Genomic DNA, 18,248 nt, shown 5'->3' with positions numbered 1-18,248 from the left:
CTAATTAACTAATGTGGTTACAAAAAACAACAAAAACAAGAAAGCAGGGTGTAGTTAAGGGAAGACTTCAAAGTATTAGCCAAAATATCTTTCCTTTTTTATTTTTGCTCTTTTTGTTCTAGTTTTTTTGCTGACTTACTAGAATTATTTTATGTCTTTGCAGAATCTTCATCACATCATGCTTTTTAGTATCAATTGTATTTTCAAGTTTCTTATAAAAACCATGAACTTCTGGATAGCTCAAGAATGTTGAGAGCTAGATGGTCATTATTATATATGACTTAACATTTGATGACTCCATCTGTCAAAGCTGTATATTGTTAAATTGAGTGGGCTTGAAATCTAGGATTTTTTACTTTGTCTTTTGGTGCATTCCCCCCACCCCCCCACCCCCATCAACTTTTTCACCTGGTCACTTCAGTAATAAAGTTAGACTTATTAAAATTAAATACTTTTTGAATATTACTTTCCAAATATACATAGTCTACTACTAATACTAATGGTACTGAGTACCATTGATTGAGTGCTTACTGTGTGCTTTTATGCTTGTGAATTACCCACTTTACTCATTAGAAACACCTTATGCTATAGGAACTGTCATCTTATTTAACAAATGAGAAAGCTGAGACAGAGAAGTTAAACTACTCGTTCAAGATCATACAACTAGTGACGGAGTCTTTTAACACCTAACAATTTTTAATTAATATGACCCACTTATCAAACAATTGAAATAATAACTAAATGATTTGTGTCTATAGGCAAAATTGTTTACTAAAATCCCTTGCTCTCATTCCTCAAATTACTGATTAAATTTGTGTATACTTCTTTTTTCTTTTTTTGTTGTTGTATTTACTTATTTTTAAGTAATCTCTGCCTCCAACATGGGGCTCAGATTCACCTTGTAACATAATAAAGTTGTCACAAACCAACTTTATTAAATGCACTTCACCAAAGATTTTATGTATAATTTTTCATCACAACACTATTTTGTGATATGTTGTTCCTTAAAAGTTGGTGTTATTTTATTTCCATTAATTTCTCTTCTTTGCTAGTTCATGGAAGGAAAATAGTTGCTAGGTTGAAATTAAGTACTAAAATCCTTTAAGGTTAATTTGAGGAACACAACCCATTTAAACCTATAAAACTTGGTTTAAAAAAAAAAAAGAGCAACTTGGAGCAGTAACATTCTCGTTTTGTGATTGTGGTTGAGAGTGAATTCTTCATTATATGTTTTATTCTGGAGTGAAAGTTGAGCCTTAAAGTGCCAGCGGGCTCCTGAGCCATTGAGATTGCATTTGCACAGCTGTTGGCATCCACACATTAATTTTCTACCACCACCTGATAAACTACAGCATGCCTAGGGTCTGCATATACCCTTAAGAGGATATTTTTAGTAGAGTCGAAAAGAGTACCAGTTTTTAGTGCTTACTCTGTTTTTTTTTTAATTTTTTAATGTTTATTTATTTCTTAAAAAAAATTTTTTTAACGTTTATTTATTTTTGAGAGAAAGAGAAAGAGCGTGAGGGGGATAGGGACAGAGAGAGAGGGAGACAAAGAATCGGAAGCAGGCTCCAGGCTCTGAGCTGTCAGCACAGAGCCTGATGCAGGGCCTGAACCCACAAACCGAGAGATCATGACCTGAGCTGAAGTCGGACACTCAACTAACTGAGCCACCCAGGCAACCCCATACTTACTCTGTTTTTAAGGGGAGGGGGGGACTTTAACAAAAAACATTTCCAAAAGTGACCTCTGTTAATTTAGAGAAGCTAGTATATTTTGAGTGAGAAAATTATGTTTGGGAAAGAGGTGTTTAAAGCTAACTATATTTGAAATTAGACAATATATATATATGGCACAAAATACAAAAGTAAATATATATATATATTTATCAGTAAGTTTATTAATATATATATTCAGTATCAGTAAGTGTATATATATATATACATCAGTAAGTGTATTAATTATCTATTGTCTATGTAATGATTTACCTCAAAACTTAGTAACCTCTCAGGCACCTGGCTGGCTCAGTCGGTAAAGCATGTAACTCTTAAATGTTTTGTTTTGTTTTTTAAAGTTTATTCATTTATTATTTCTGAGAGACAGAGAGATGGACAGGAGAGAACACATGCGGGGGAGGGGCAGAGAGAGCCAGAGACACAGAATCTGAAACAGGCTGCAGACTCTGAGCTGTCAGCACAAAGCCCGATGCAGGGTTCGAACTCACGAACTGTGAGATCATGACCTGAGCTGAAGTTGGACACTTAACGGACTGAGCCACTCAGGTGCCCTAGTAAAGCATGGAACTCTTGATCTTGGAGTTGTGAATTCAAGCCCCACATTGAGTGTAAAGATTACTAAAAAACAAAAATAGATAAATAAACTTACGAAACAAAAACAAAAACAGTGACGGGATGGGGCACCTGGCTGGCTTAGTCAGAAGAGTGTGTGTGACTCTTGATCTTGGAGTCATGAGTTCAAGCTCCACGTTGGGTGTAGAGATTACTTAAAAAATAAAATAAATAATGCCTTTCTCCAATTCTATTTAAAAAAACTTGATTTAAAATGAATAAATATTTATTATCTCATATAGTTTCTGTGGGTCAGAAATCCAGGAGTACTTTAGTTCTGGTTGGGGTTGCATGAGATTGTAGTCACTCTGTTGGTTAAAGATGTAGTCATCCAAAAGCTTGACTGAGGCTTGAAGCATCACTTCCAGCCTGGCTCATTCAAATGGCTGTTGGTAGGTCTCAGTTCCTCACCAGCTTTTGGCAGGAGATCTCAGTTCTTTGCTTTGTAGACCTCTATATAGGGCTGCCTGAGTATCTTCATGCCATAGCAGCTAGCTTCCCTCAGTGATGAGACAGATAGATGGACGGACAGACACAGACACACATACACACGCACCCGTGCACCTACACACACACAGGGAGGCCTCAGTGTTTTTTATGACCCAGCCTCATAAGTCACAGACATTTTCGTCACCTTCTGTTTAGTAAAAGTGAGTCACCAAATACGGCCCACCCTATAGAGAGGGAAATTAGGCCCCAACTTCTGGAGTGAGGACTATCAAAGAATTTGTGGACATATCTTAAAACCATCACAAAAAATATGCTTCCCTTTCATCATGTTCCTCTAACCACTCCCATTCCTGAATCCAGAGACAACCACTGTTAAGGAAAGATATCTGTGAAATATTCTCTTAAAGCAAATAGCTTAGTAGTCATCTTTAAATATTTTGTGTGTAGAGTCTTTGATGAGTAAGCTTAGTTAGAATACAGTGTGATATGAGGCCAGGGTCATAAGGGCCAAAGTTCAAACCAGTTAATGTTGCTGTGCTTGCCGGGTCTAAAAGGTACCCAGTTCGCCATTATGCAGCCATTATGCAGATGTCCATTACCAGTCTTGCTGGAAAGGGAATTCTGGGGAAAAGTGAGTTAGTGGAATGACTGGCTCAGTGCAAATCATGATAAAAGCTGTGGAAATCATACAATTGACTAAAGATGAGTAGGTAGCATGAACAATCACAGAAATTAAGAGAGCATGTTAATGAACTCTGTGTATGAGGAAAGGGAGTCTAGTGAAGTGGTAGTTTGGGGACTCTGGCTCAGCATGAGTCCCAGCCTGAGCATTTCTTTCTGTACCATATTCTGTGCACACATTGTTTAAGACCATTTGTTCCAAAGAGCATAAGCACAAACAAATGAAGCCAGATACAGAAGAATCACATGGTATGTTTCCATTCATTTAAAGTTCAAAAACAGCTAAAACTGAGCCATGTTGTTCAGAGATGTGTGGCAGAACTACTGTCTGTCCATCAAAATCTGTTCTTTCCTTCCATAATAAGAGAATTAGAGTTGGGCACATTGCTGCCCAGATATACCTCATTTCCCTGCCTTTCTTGCAGCTATGTGTGCACATGTGACACACTTTGCTTCAGTGGTATGGAGTGGAATTGTTGTGCCACTTCAACACACCATTCCTAAAACTTCCCACGCACGCTTCTCAGCGTCCTTCTGCTCTCCCATAGGCTGGGATGGCAGTCATCAGAGCAATATTGGAAGTCATGTGTCGAAAGTGATAGATCTTCCCTCAGCCTGAGTTTCTTGATGGAGGTGACCCCTGGAAACCCACAGTGTGTACTCTAACAGAGAGTTAAATTTCTCTTGTGCTTGAGCCATTATGTGCTGTTTGTTATAGTAGTTTATAACCTGCTATAACTACTATAGGATACATACATAAATGGCAGAAATATAAGGAAAGCAAGGACATTATTATTATAAAAGTTAGGAGAGTGGCTGACCTCTAGGGTGGGGGAAGGAGGACATGATTCCTACAAGTAGAATTTTTGAGTCAATACATATATATATTTAAAATTGTGACTATTCCTAAATTGCACAGGCGATACTGATGGATGCTTTCATCAGTAGTGTTTGAGAGTACTCATTTCCTTGTCCCTTTGCCAATATCAGGTATTATTGTTAAAATTATTCTTTGTCCTAAATTGTAAAAAATACTGTCTCATGTTAATCTGCATATTTTAAACTTTATTGTTAAACTATAGGAGTAATATATTAACAAATATTTCATCATCCTTATACAATTACATTTATTATGGTACATTTCCTAGTCATATTTTATATACATATTTCACATTTATAATCATTGTGTCCATATATTTTTCCTTTGTAAAAAATTTAATTGCACAAGTAAAATGTGGATATAGTTTGATTATCTAAGTGTTACAGTCTCTTGTAATCATTATCTATAGTGTTTCAATCTCTTGTATACCTCCCAGGTCAATTGACTGCTTAATAGATAACCACTGCTATCAACTTGGTGTATATGTATTCAGAGTTTTCTAACTTACATTCTTAATCTAATAGGTATTTGTAGAAATATATTTTGTTTACATAAACGGTATTATTTGATACTGGTCTTCATGGTTTTTCACCCAACCATATGTTTTGGATCTTTCCTTAGCTGTCTTCTTCTTCTTCTTTTTTTTTTTCTTTAAGTTTATTTATTTTGAGAGAGAGAGAGAGAGCGAGCAGGGGAGGGGCAGAAGAGAGGGAGAGAGAGAGAATCCCAGGATCCACAGGATCCATGCAAAGCCCGACATGAGGCTCAGACGCACAAAACTGTGAGATCGTGACCTGAGCTGAAATCAAGAGTCGGATGCTTAACCGACTGAGCCATCCAGGTGCCCCTCTTTAGCTGTCTTCTATATACATTTCTCTAAGTTGCATAGCACTGAATATCATGTGTGTATTATAGTTTATGTAGTTTATGTCGCCATTTCGCTGGTGATAGACGCTTACCGTATTTCCAGTTTTGACTATTGCAAACAGCATTATAATAAAATTGCCTCTTTGTGCCCTTTCTTCAGAGGAGATCTTAAACATGAAATTAATGGGTCATTGGATATTTGCGTTTAAAATAATAATACTATTGCGGAACACCGTATATCCCGTCAGTATACCAGAGTACCACTTTGCCCACAATATCACCTTTTAATATTATTAGCATTTAAAATTTTTACTAATCTGATAGATAAAATGATGGTCTCCTTGTTTGAATTTTTCTTTCCCTGATTACTAATGTGGTTGAATATTGCTTGATATTTTCATTGGTTCTTTAGATTTCTTTGAATAACCCATTGATATTTCTGTGCAAATTTGTGTTTGTCTTTTTATCATATTGATCTAAAGGATGTTTATATTCTTTTTTTTTTTTTTTTTTTTTCAACGTTTATTTACTTTTTGGGACAGAGAGAGACAGAGCATGAACGGGGGAGGGGCAGAGAGAGAGGGAGACACAGAATCGGAAGCAGGCTCCAGGCTCTGAGCCATCAGCCCAGAGCCTGACGCGGGGCTCGAACTCACGGAGCGTGAGATCGTGACCTGGCTGAAGTCGGACGCTTAACCGACTGCGCCACCCAGGCGCCCCAAGGATGTTTATATTCTAAGTATACATCATTTGGATACTGTATTTGTGGCAAAACTTTTTTCCAGCCTGTAACTTGTCCTTAAGTTTTATTGTTTTTTATTCTGCAGAAGTTTTAGTCAGATTTTTTTAGTCTTTTTCTTTAATGTATTTATATTCCTCCCTTATTCTAGCTCATAAATGTATTCTATATTTTCAGTACTTTTATATTTTTAAAATCTGCATAAGATAGGGTGGTAACTTTACTTTTTCTCAATGGGTAGGTAGCCATTTGTCCCAACAACATTTATGGAAGAGTTCATCCTTTTCCTACTGACTTGAAATATTATCTTTATTATATTTAAGTTCCTATACAGGCAGGGATCTATTTTTAGACTCTATCCTATTAGACTGATCAATTTGTACTGTGCTAATACCAAAAATTATTTTAATTAATATATCTCTATGATATATTTTGATAGCTGATAGGGAAGCTACCTTACCACTATTCTCTGAAAAAGGGAGATCTCTTGAATCAGGGAAGCCTTTATGAAGAAGTAGTATTTGAGTTGGTTCTTTAAAAACTGACAGAATTTCATTAAGCCGAAAGGAAAAGGAGGACCTGGGATGGGAGATTAGACACTTCAGTGTATGTTCTGTGAATCACAGATAATTTGAGTCCAGATTGTTCTGGGCATTGAGTTCAGTATCAGGAGCTTAGTCTTTGTTTGGCAGATGATAGCAGGAAGTGAGAGCATCCAAGTGAGCCAGAGAAGGTGAAGCTGGCACCAGTGTGGACAGTAATTCAGATGTGAATTAATAGGGGTCTGAAATGGGGAATGGGAAGGAATTGTTCCTGTGAGAGACTTTTTGAAGGGATAATCAGTAAGAGTTGATGGCTGATTAAAAAGGGGAGTTGAGGAATGGAACCTAAGAGTTGGAGCTGAAACTGAGTTTTTGAGCCTGGCTTACTTCAGGAGACTATCAGGACTTGATTTATGAAAAGGAGTTGTTCATGGGGATGGTGATGACTTGGTTTTAGGAATATTTCATTTTAAGTGGTGACGAGTATCCTGTTGGAGGTGTCTGGCAGGTAGTTGGAAATGTGGAACCAGAGCGTAGGAAGTACAGATCTGAGAGTCGGGTACATGGGGATGTTAAAGCTGTGTAAGTTGTTAAGATACCCTTTTTTTTTTTTTAAGTTTATTTATTTGTTTTGAGAGAGAGAGCACCTTTGAGCAGGGGAGGGGCAGAGAGAGAGAGAGAGAGAGAGAGAGAGAGAGATACAGAGAGAGAGAGATACCCAAGGAGGCTCCACAGTGACAGTGCAGAGCCTCATGTGGGGCACGAACTCATGAACTGCGAGACCATGTCCTGAGCTGAAATCAAGAGTCAAGTGCTTAACCGACTGAGCCACCCAGGTGTCCCGGAAGATTAAGTTATCTTGAAAAGAATCCTTGTATGTAGGAAGAGAAGGAGGCTTAAGGCAGGCAAAACTTTCATTATAATAACTAGCATTTGTTTAATTCCCCTCCTCTATGCTGAATGCTTTATCAAGTGCTGAGCGCTCTGTTTCCTTGCTTCGTGTAATCCTTATAGTCCCATATGGAGATGTTACTATTCCAGAGAGGCTATAACTTGCCCCAAATAGCAGAGCCAGGAAGCAGATAAATCTGTTTGCTTCTAAATCTCACCCTTTTAACTTCTAAGATACTCCACCATTTAGTTTTTGGAGAGAGAGTTTAGAGGAGTATGAGGAATCCATAAAATGAGACCTGGGAAGGATTAGGAGTCATCTCATTCAACTCCTTCGTCTTAATCTCAGGAAACTAAGGTCTGAAGATGTAAGAGGATTTGTTGGGGATCATGAAACCCAAGGGTGGAATTGCTTTAGCCACCACTGCTTTGCCAAGTTTTCTAGCGGAGTACTTCAAGTAGTTTTCTGTGTTGTATGGGAGCCTATTGCAAGTTTGAAATTTGTTCTGAGCTTTCCTATTTTGTTCTTTAAATGTAAGTAAATATTTTATTTTTACCTCCCAACCTCTTAACCAGTGTTTATTTGTTTAACTTTTATTTGGAGCTAACTTTAGATTTTCAGAGCAGTTGGAGGGATAGCACAGGGACCTCCTGCAATCCTTCATGCAGTCATTTGAATTGTTCCCATATAAATAGTGCTTCCATTTCTCTGGCTTCTCTCAAGACTTTTTCTTTGTCTTTATTTTCAGCAGTTTGACGATGTAGTGTCTGGGCTTGAGTGTCTTGGGTTTGGAGTTCACTAGACTTCTTGAATCTATAAGTTTGTATTTCACTTGGGAGTTTTCCCCTATTTCTTCAAATAATTTTTTAGCATTGCACTCTATCTCCCTTTGGCTCTCTATCCCTCCGTTGAATTTTCATTTTTGGCATGCTGCTTGGGAACACATCCCCATTTGTATACCTCAAGGGTGAGCCCAGGGGTTCATAGGGAACTTTATGGGGTCATTTTCCATAGCTCCAATCTCTTTGTGATTTCCTGGGACTTTATTTAACCTGCCCTCTTGGGCATTTCCTACAACTGCATCCACACGGCCCGGCCCCCAATGAGACCAAAAATTCAACAGGTTTTCCGTCCGCTGTTTTGGGACTGCAGATCTTCCAATCACAGAAGGAAGTTCACACACCTCAAAGTTATAGGTGCCTGTGTCCCCCACTGTTGCAGCCACTCCTGGAGGCTGGGACTTGAGAAAATGAAGAAAAGGTGGGGGAAGGGAAAATGAGGGATTTCTCCCACTCTCTCTGAGTGTTCGCAGACCCTTTTAACACTCCTCAAGGCAGAGCTTTCCACACCAATGCCTACTTCTGGATCTTGGGCTTTCTCGAGTCCTGAGCTGGGAGATGTCAGAGATGGAAAAATGATAAACTTACTACACTACTGCTTAACTTACTACTGCTTAGGTTGTATTAGTAATTATGTTCTTTTTCCCTAATCTGCCTGCTACTGTTTACTTTTTGGGGTCCTCATATAGGTGGCTCCGTGCATTCTGTCCAGGTTTTACAGCTGTATTTAGTGGGAAAGACAGGGCTTGGGGGTGTGGCTTTCTCCATCTTACTCAGACTCTGTATGATTTCTTTTTTTAATATTTTTTTTGTCTGAGTATCATTGTGATCTCATGGGCTTGTGTATATTTGTTGTGACTCATTTTGGCCATTACTGGTTGTTTTTTTGTTGTTGCTCAGTTTCTTCCTCGTGGGAGCTTTTCACATTGGCTTTTGTCCTTCCAACATGACCCCAGTTTTTGATACACCCTGGATTTCCCATTAAGTTCTGGCACAGCAAGATGTCCTAAGTTCATCTTTTCATTGTCTGAATCAGACCAGGAATAGACTTTTTCTAAGGACTCCTGGTTCATATTAATGAAAAATGATATTGAGAGATTATACTCTGGGCAGTAGAAGAACTCACTGCTACAGGGTTGCCCTTGATCGTTTTTGGTTTTTTTTTTAGAAACTTTTTAAAATTATAAAAACAATCTACTTTCTTTATAGAACATTTGGAAGTATACATACATGAGGAAATGAAAATTATCCCTAATTTTCCACTTAGAATCTTGCCTTTTGAGATTGTAAAACAATTTTTTAATTAGAACTGTTACATATTCTGAATACTTATTAGAACTTACTCATTCTGTTTTTTGTCACCTTTCAGAAGATCAGAGACTGGAGGCACTTTGGATGTCTAGCAAATACTCCAAAATTAATAATAAAACAGAATGTTGTTTCGTGTATAAATAACTTATCCAAAACAAAATTTAATGTTTCCTTCTGAGAGTGGTGGTGTATAGATTCAGGAGTTTTCTCTGTAATAAATAAAATAGAACTAAGGCAAAGAAAGAAGAGACTCAGAATTATCTATCAATTGTTAAAACATCTGTTTCATGTAAACTTGTAAAAAGATCATTAGGCAATTTGGAAGCCTGTTAAACTATTATAAAGTCCCATTTTTACATAATTTAGCCAACTTTGTAGTAGGTGATGCTGTTAACCGAGATGGGGAATCTAAAATCAATTAGCATTTTGGGGCGAATCTTGAGATTTAAAAAACAAAAAGTTTTATTGAGATATAATTCACATACCATAAAATTCACCCTTTAAAAAGTGCTTTTAGTGTATATTCAGTGCTTTTTAGTATATATAGAGAGTTATGCAGCCATCACCACAGTCTAATTTTAGAATGTTTTCATCACTATAAAATGAGACCCCATATCCATTAGCAGTTATTCTCCATTCCCACTTCCAGTGCACCTGGCATCCACGAGTCTACTTTCTGTCTTTATGGATTTGCCTATTCTAAACAATTCATATAAGTGGAATCATATATACTTGACTTTTTGTGACTGGCATCTTTTACTAAGCATAATGTTTTAAATTCTCACCCATGTTGTAGTATGTATCAGTACTGTCGTTTCTTTTATGGCCAAACAATATTCCATTGTATAGATGATGCCACATGTTGTTTATGCATTCATCAGTTGATGACATTTTGGTCATTTCTACTTTTGGGCTATTTTGTGAACAAACATTTGGGTATAAGTATTTGTGTAGACGTATGTTTTCACTTCTCTTGGATAAGCTGTAGGAGCGGAATTGCTGGATCTTATGGTGACTCTATGTTTCAGCTTTTGAGGAACTACCAGACTGTTTTCCAAAGTGGCTGCACCTTTTATCATCACCCCAGCAATGTTAGTTTACATCCTTGCCAACACTTATCCAGTGTTTGTTTTTTTCGATGAACTCGTATCTTGTGGTTTCGATTTGCATTTATCTAGTAACTAATGAGATTGAGCATCTTTTTATGCACTTGTTGGCCTTTATATATCTTCTCTGAAGTAATACCTATTCAGATTCTTTGCCCATTTTTTAATTGGTGCTACTTGTCTTATTGCGGAATTGTAAACAGTTCTTTGTTCTGGGTACAGGTCTCTTATTTGGTATACGATTGGCAAATATTCTTTCCTGTTTTGTGAGTCATCTTTTTAATTTCTTGATGGTGTTTATAGAAGCACAACGGTTTTTTGTTTTGTTTTTGTTTTTGGATGAAGTCATTTATCTATATTTTCATTTTGTCATTTATACTTGTTTTAAATCTTTTTTTAAAGTTTATTTATTCTGAGAGAGAGGTGTGGAGGGGGCAGGTTGAGAGAGAGAGGGAGAGAGAGGGAGGGAGGGAGGGAGGGGAGAGAGAGAGAGAGAGAGAGAGAGAGAGAGAGAGAGAGAGATCCAACCAAGCTCTGCACTGTCAGAGTCTGATGTGGGGCTTGAACCCACAAATCTCGAGATTGTGACCTGAACCGAAATCAGGAGTTGGACGCTAAATCAGCTGAGCCACCCAGGTGCCCTGTCACTCATACTCTTGTGTTGATACTTAAGAAACCTTTGCCTGGGGCGCCTGGAGTGGCTCAGTTGGTTAAGCGTCTGACTTCAGCAGATCATGATCTCGCGGTCTGTTAGTTTGAGCCCCATATCAGGCTCTGTGCTGACAGTTCAAAGTCTGGAGCCTGCTTCAGATTCTGTGTCTCCCCCTCTCTCTGCCCCTCCCATGCTCATGCTCTGTCTCTCTCTGTCTCTCAGTAATAAATAAACATTAAAAAAAAAGAAAGAACCTTTGCCTAATCTAAGGTCACAAAATTTATTCCAGTGTTTTAGTTTTAGTTCTTACGTTTAGGTCTACAATCCATTTTGAATTAATTTTGTGCATGGTGTGAGGTTAGGGATCTGACTTTATTCTTTTGCCTGGGTTATCCAAGATTGGTTATCCAATCTTGTTGATAGATTGTGTTTTTTTCCTATTGAGTTATCTTGGCACCCTGCTCAAAAATCAGTTGTCCATAAGTTGTAGGTGTTTATTTGTGAATCCTATTACAATGCTGTATGTCTATCCTTATGTCAGTACTGTACTTTTTTTTTTTTTTTTTAGTAATCTCTGCACCCACCTGGGGCTCAAACTCATGACCCCGAGATTGAGAGTTGGATGCTCTACCAACCGAACCAGCCAGGCACCCCAAGTACTATACTTCCAATTTTGTTCTTTTTGAAGATTGTTTTGGCTATTCTGAGTCCACTGTATTTCTATGTGAATTTTAGGATCAGTTTGTCAGTTTCTTCCATGAAAGCAGCTGGAATTTTAATAGGGATTACATTGCTGTAAATCAGTTTGGGGAGTTTTGCCATCTTAACAATATTTAAGTCTTCCAGCTCATGAATATTGGACGTCTTCCATTTATTTAGGTTTCTTTTCATTTCCTTCAACTATATTATTTAGTTTCACTGTACAAGTTATGCACTATTCTTTTTGATGCAGTTAGTTTCTTTTTATTTATTTACTTTTATTTTATAGAGAGAGTGCACAAGCAGGGAAGAAGGGCAGAGGGAGGGAGGGAGGGAGAGAGAACCTTAAGCAGGCTCCATGTTCAGCACAGAGCCTGACACAGGGCTTGAACTCATGATCCTGAGCTCATGATCTAAGCTGAGATCAAGAGTTGGATACTTAACCGACTGAGCCATCCTGGTGCCCCAGATGCAATTCGTTTCTTAATTTTACTTTTGAACTGTTTATTCTTGTGCATAGAAATACAATTATTTTTTTAAAAAATTTTTTATCCTGCAAACCTTGCTGAAATCATTTGTTGGTTATAATTGTCTTTTTAGTGGCACACTTAGGAATTTCTGTATACAAGATCATATCATATCAAATAAAGATAGTTTTATTTCTTTCTTTCCAGTCTGATCCTGGAAATTTGAGGTAAATGGGAACATCTGTTGGACATGACCAGCAGACAGTTTGATATGTGAGATTAGAACCAAGGGAAGGGAAGATTGGGACAGGAGATAGAAATTTGAGGGCCATTATCATCATATGAATAGTACAATTTGGAGGCTGGAAGCAAGATTGAAGTAAATTGAGTAAATAGGAGGTGAGGTAACAGAGATAGCTAATAAAGAGGCACAAATGAGAAGAAAAAAGCCTCAACAGGGTAAACTTAGAGTTTGTCAAAATATATTTTGTGGACCATCTGCATTTAAACTACTTGGAGGGGCGCCTGGGTGGCGCAGTCGGTTAAGCGTCCGACTTCAGCAAGGTCACGATCTCGCGGTCCGTGAGTTCGAGCCCCGCGTCAGGCTCTGGGCTGATGGCTCAGAGCCTGGAGCCTGTTTCCGATTCTGTGTCTCCCTCTCTCTCTGACCCTCCCCCGTTCATGCTCTGTCTCTCTCTGTCCCAAAAATAAATAAACGTTGAAAAAAAAAAAAGAAAAAAAGAAAAATAAACTACTTGGAATAGATGTTAAAAAATACATTTTCCTGGGGCGTCTGAGTGGCTCATTCAGTTTAGTGTGACTCTTGATTTCAGCTCAAGTCATGATCCCAAGGTCTTGGGATTGAGCCCTGTGTTGGGCTCCACACTGAGCCTGAAGCCTGCTTGTTTCTCTCTCTCCCCCCATCTGCTCTTCTCCCCAGCTTGTGGTCTGTCTCAAAACAAAACCAAAAAGACATTTTCCTGTGTTACATCCTAGGCCGTACAAATTAGACACTCTGTGAATGGGTCTCAGCGTCCTTCAGTTTAAACTGTTGTCACATAATAACTCTTGGGCACACAGAAATGGGAGAATCGCTGAACTGAAGGAATTCTACAGTTGAGCCTGAGAGGGTATGGGAGAAAACTTGAATGCTTTTGTAGCTTTGAAAAGAACAATAAGGAGGGTGGAGTTGAAGACTGAGAAGAGAGAAGAGAAATTCTCGGAGAAAGGTGGGGTTTAGAATATAGATGAAAGGCCTGGCCTCACATAGAAGGAGAAATGGCTCTCGGGTAGGGCTAGTGTTAGCATACAAAGTTTGAGACCTTTTTTTTTTTTTTAAATGTTTTTATTTATTTTTAAGAGAGACAGAGACAGAGACAGAGACAGAGCACAAGCTGGGGAGGGGCAGAGAGAGAGGGAGACACAGAATCTGAAGCAAGCTCCAGGCTGTGAGCTGTCAACACAGAGCCCGACGCAGGGCTCGAACCCATGAACTGCAAGATCATGACCTCAGATTGACCTCAGGCCCCATTTCCTCAGATTATATGTGGGAAACACATAGTTAAAGGGGCATGATGCACAGGTTCCATAATCAATTGTGTAATATCAGGTACGGTCTAATTTTCTCTATTCCCACTTTATTGTTCTTTGCAATATCTCATACTAGTACTGCTCCTGTTCGTTCCTTTGTAGAGTTACTTGTCTGTTTTTAGCTGTGCTTTAATCAACAACCTGTCTGCTCTCATAATGTGCTGTTTTGTGCACTATATCTCAGCCTTACGAAGATTTCTGTTGGGGGAGGGAGCATACTGAAAAAGAAAGATCTTGTATGATATGAGCTTCTGCTACCGTGATTGGGATAGTTGACTGAAATATCAGCCCTAAACTTTTCTGCACAAGAAGCAGGAAATGGAGCAATGTGTACAGAAGTAGAGTGCTTCCATAGTTATTTATTTCTTCCTTCTAGAATAGACTCGTCTCAACAGTAGTGGCTCTCATTTACTCAGTACTTCTTTTGTTACCTAAAACTATGCTCCGTACTTTAAATTAATTATCTTAATTTTTCATAATGAAATTCTAAAGATAAGTAGTATTAAGATCCAAACTGTATAAATGAGGAAAGTTAATCTCAGTGAAATTAAGTAGTTCAAAGAAACAAAAGTAAGTGGCAGAACGAGGATTTGAAGTCAGGTTTACGTGTCTGGCCCCCAGGTCTATGATCTTAGTCACTTCGCCATTTGCTTTTCTCTGTGTTCATGGGAAATAGGACTGTGTTAGAAGAATTAATAATGGCATCCAAAAAAAATCTTGTTCTTAGCCCCCAATTCACAATACTCCCGTTGTATAACTTCAGTGATGGGTAACTTTTAACTGAGATCTTATTTTGTAATACTTATATTGCTTGGTCACTTAAATCTGTAAACAAGGTTGCTGTGTATTGACACACAATACTTTCTTTTTCCCTTATAGTAGTCTTATACTAGTTAATTGTGACTTCTGAATTTTTTTCTTTCGTTTTGTTTTCTTTTCAGAAAAACCATGCCAGATGGATCATCTGGATCGAATCCTTCTGTCTGGTATCTATTGTACGCAAGGGAAAGACCCAGCTGCATAAGTGGGCTGAACGCCTAGTTGTTCTCTGTGGTACCTGCCTCATCGTTTCCTCAGTAAAAGATTGTCAAACTGGAAAGATGCACATTTTACCTTTGGTTGGGGGAAAGGTAAGACTCGTAAAAATGGAATTATTCTTCTTTTGTTTGATCTTCTTCATTAAAATCACATATGCTTTCAGCACTTTCCTCACATCTTTTTATTTTTTTATTTTATTTTTTTTGAAGATTTATTTATCTAATTTCCACACCCAACATGGGGCTTGAAACTCATGACCCCAAGATCAAGAGTTGCATGCTATACTAACGAGCCAGCCAAGCGCCCCTCCCACATCATTTAAAGAAGCAAGTATGAGCATGTGTAAAGATTACACTGTAGAGCATCTGGGTGGCTCAGTTGGTTGAGCGTCTGTCTGACTCTTGATTTCGGCTCAGGTCATGATCCAGGGTCATGGGATTGAGTCCCCTCTTGGGCTCTGTGCTGAGCATGGAGCCTGCTTAAGATTCCCTCTCCATCCGTCCCTCTCCCTGCTTACACTCGTGCTCTCTCAAATTAAAATTAAAAATTAAAATTAAAAAAAGTGCAATTGCACTATCCAAGGGATACAGGTGGCTATTTGAAGGGGCACATGCACCCCAATGTTTTATAGCAGCACTATCAACATAGTCAAGTATAGAAAGAGCTAAATGTCCATCAACAGATGAATGGATAAAGAAGATGTGGTGTACATACACACACACACACACACACACACACACACACACACACACACAATGGAGTATTACTCGGCAATCAAAAAATGAAATCCTGCCATTGCAACCATGTGGATGGAGCTAGAGGTATTATGCTAAGCAAAATTAGCTAGTCAGAGAAAGATTATCACGTATGACTTCACTCATATGTGGATTTAAGATACAAAACAGATGGACATAAGGGAAGAGAAGCAAAAATAATACAGAAACAGGGAGGGGAACAAAACATAAAGACTCTTTTTTTTTTTTTTTTTAATTTTTTTTAATGTTTATTTTTATTGAGAGACAGAGCATGAGCAGGGGAGGGGTAGAGAGAGGTAGAATCTGAAGCAGGCTCCAGGGTCTTTGGAGCCTGATGCAGGGCTCTATGTTGCTTTGTTTTTGTTTTTTGTAAATTCTGTAGGATTTTCTTTTCTTTTTTTTAAATGGGAGAGACAGAGCATGAGCGGGGAGAGGCAAGAGAGGAGGAGACACAGAATCCGAAGCAGGCTCCAGGCTATGAGCTGTCAGCACAGAGCCTGACGCTCTGGGCTCGAACCCACAAACTGCAAGATCGTGACCTGAGCCAAAGTCGGACACCTAACCAACTGAGCTACCCAGGCGCCCCAGGAGACTCTTAAATACAGAGAACAAACTGAGGGTTGCTGGAGGGGTTGTGCCGGGGATGGGCTAAATGGGTAAGGGGCATTAGGGAGGACACTTGTTTGGATGAGCACTGGATGTTATACGTAGTGGATGAATCACTGAATCTACTACTGAAATGATTATAGCACTATATGCTAACTTGGATGTGAATTTAAAAGTTTAAAAAAATAAATAAATAAACAGTAAAAAATTAAAATTAAAACTAAGAAAATTAAATTAAAAAAATTTTTTTAAAGATGCATTACAGGGGCGCCTGGGTGGCTCGGTCGGTTTAAAGCGTCCGACTTCGGCTCATGTCATGATCTCACGGTCCGTGAGTTCGAGCCCCGCGTCGGGCTCTGTGCTGACAGCTCAGAGCCTGGAGCCTGTTTCAGATTCTGTGTCTCCCTCTCTCTCTGCCCCTCCCCTGTTCATGGTCTGTCTCTCTCTGTCTCAAAAATAAGTAAACGTTAAAAAAAAATTAAAAAAAAAAGATTGCATCACAACGTTGTTTTTTAGAGTGTTAGGTCCGGAAGAAACCTACTCAGCCTAATTTAAGCATAAAACTGGTTATTTACATCCCAGATTCTCTGGGAGGTCAAAAGGTATCCATACCACAAATTTCTTTTCTTCTTTTCTTTTCTCTTTTCTCTTCTCTCTCTTCTCTTCTTTCTCTCTCTTCTCTCTCTTTTTAAAATATTTATTTATTTATTTTTGAGAGAGCACAAGCAGGGAGGGCAGAGAGAAGAGAGAAGGAGACACAGAATATGAAGCACACTCCACGCTCTGACCTGTCAGCACAGAGCCCAACGTGGGGCTTGAACTCCAGAACTGTGAGATCATGAACTGAGCTGAAGTCAGACGCTCAACTGACTAAGCCCACAGGTGCCCCCATACCCCAAATTCTGCTGCAAAACCCATTTGTTGATGATACCTCTGCCTCCACTGCTAGGCACTGGATGCTGCCATCGGTATCACCTGGGTAGATCAAGGATGCTGCCCTGCCAGCTTCCCGCCAGCATCCATTCCTTAAACAGATTGTCTCCAGCTTCTCCTTTTCCCTCATTTATACTAAAATTCAGAGTCTGGGATGGTCACAATTCCGTCTCCAGCAGCCAGGGAAGCACACTATTTCTTGTCTGTACTAGAGAATTCCCCACCCTGGGCAAGGAGTTCAGCTGCAAGTCCATCAGACTGACAGATGAAACAGATATATTAATATTTATATGAAGCTATACCTCATTTTGTTTCTTTTATTTTTGATTTTGAATATCATAAAACAGTCTGAATTTGAGAGAGCTTCCAGACAAAACTTAGTGAATTCATGCGTTGAAACACCCAATCTGCTCCAGATACACAATACATCATCTCTATATAGATAAATATATATATTCAAAAGGTAATATACAGTTTTAAATATACAAATATCAAAGGCACAGTTGGGCTTAGGAATGTAGAATAGAAGTGCATGTGGTGAAATGGTCTGAATCGAGGGCTGCTGGGTTCTGGGGCCTGAAAGGTTGTCAGCAAACCAATGTGTAGCTCCTCTAACTATTTGGGTTTAAAAGTCCTACTATGAGGGGAACCTGGCCCAGGCTTAAGTAAGAGATGAGTGGTATTCTGCCCCTGAAGGACTGCTGGAAAAAACAAAAACAAAACAGCCCAAAACTGCTGTTAACCACTGACTGGAACCAAGTCTTGTTGTCGCTATTGTCCTAGAGAGGTGGAAGGACCCGTTTATGTGGCCCATAACCAGGAAATGAATAAGCTGCCACTAAATGAATGTGTA

General features: G+C 38.8%; 1 protein-coding gene across 1 annotated transcript in view; it reads left to right on the top strand.

Annotated features, from left to right (window-relative positions):
* The window catches only part of PHLPP2 (PH domain and leucine rich repeat protein phosphatase 2), a 79,791-nt gene that overhangs the window by 19,150 nt on the left and 42,393 nt on the right, over nt 1–18,248 (top strand). The window contains 2 exon segments of the mRNA XM_030299570.1: nt 15,005–15,056; nt 15,058–15,193. Coding sequence (XP_030155430.1) covers nt 15,005–15,056; nt 15,058–15,193 — 188 coding nt within the window.

The sequence above is a fragment of the Lynx canadensis genome, chromosome E2 (assembly GCF_007474595.2).
Source record: "Lynx canadensis isolate LIC74 chromosome E2, mLynCan4.pri.v2, whole genome shotgun sequence".
In the NCBI taxonomy this organism is placed as follows: domain Eukaryota; kingdom Metazoa; phylum Chordata; class Mammalia; order Carnivora; family Felidae; genus Lynx; species Lynx canadensis.
This window is presented reverse-complemented; position numbering and strand designations above follow the sequence as displayed.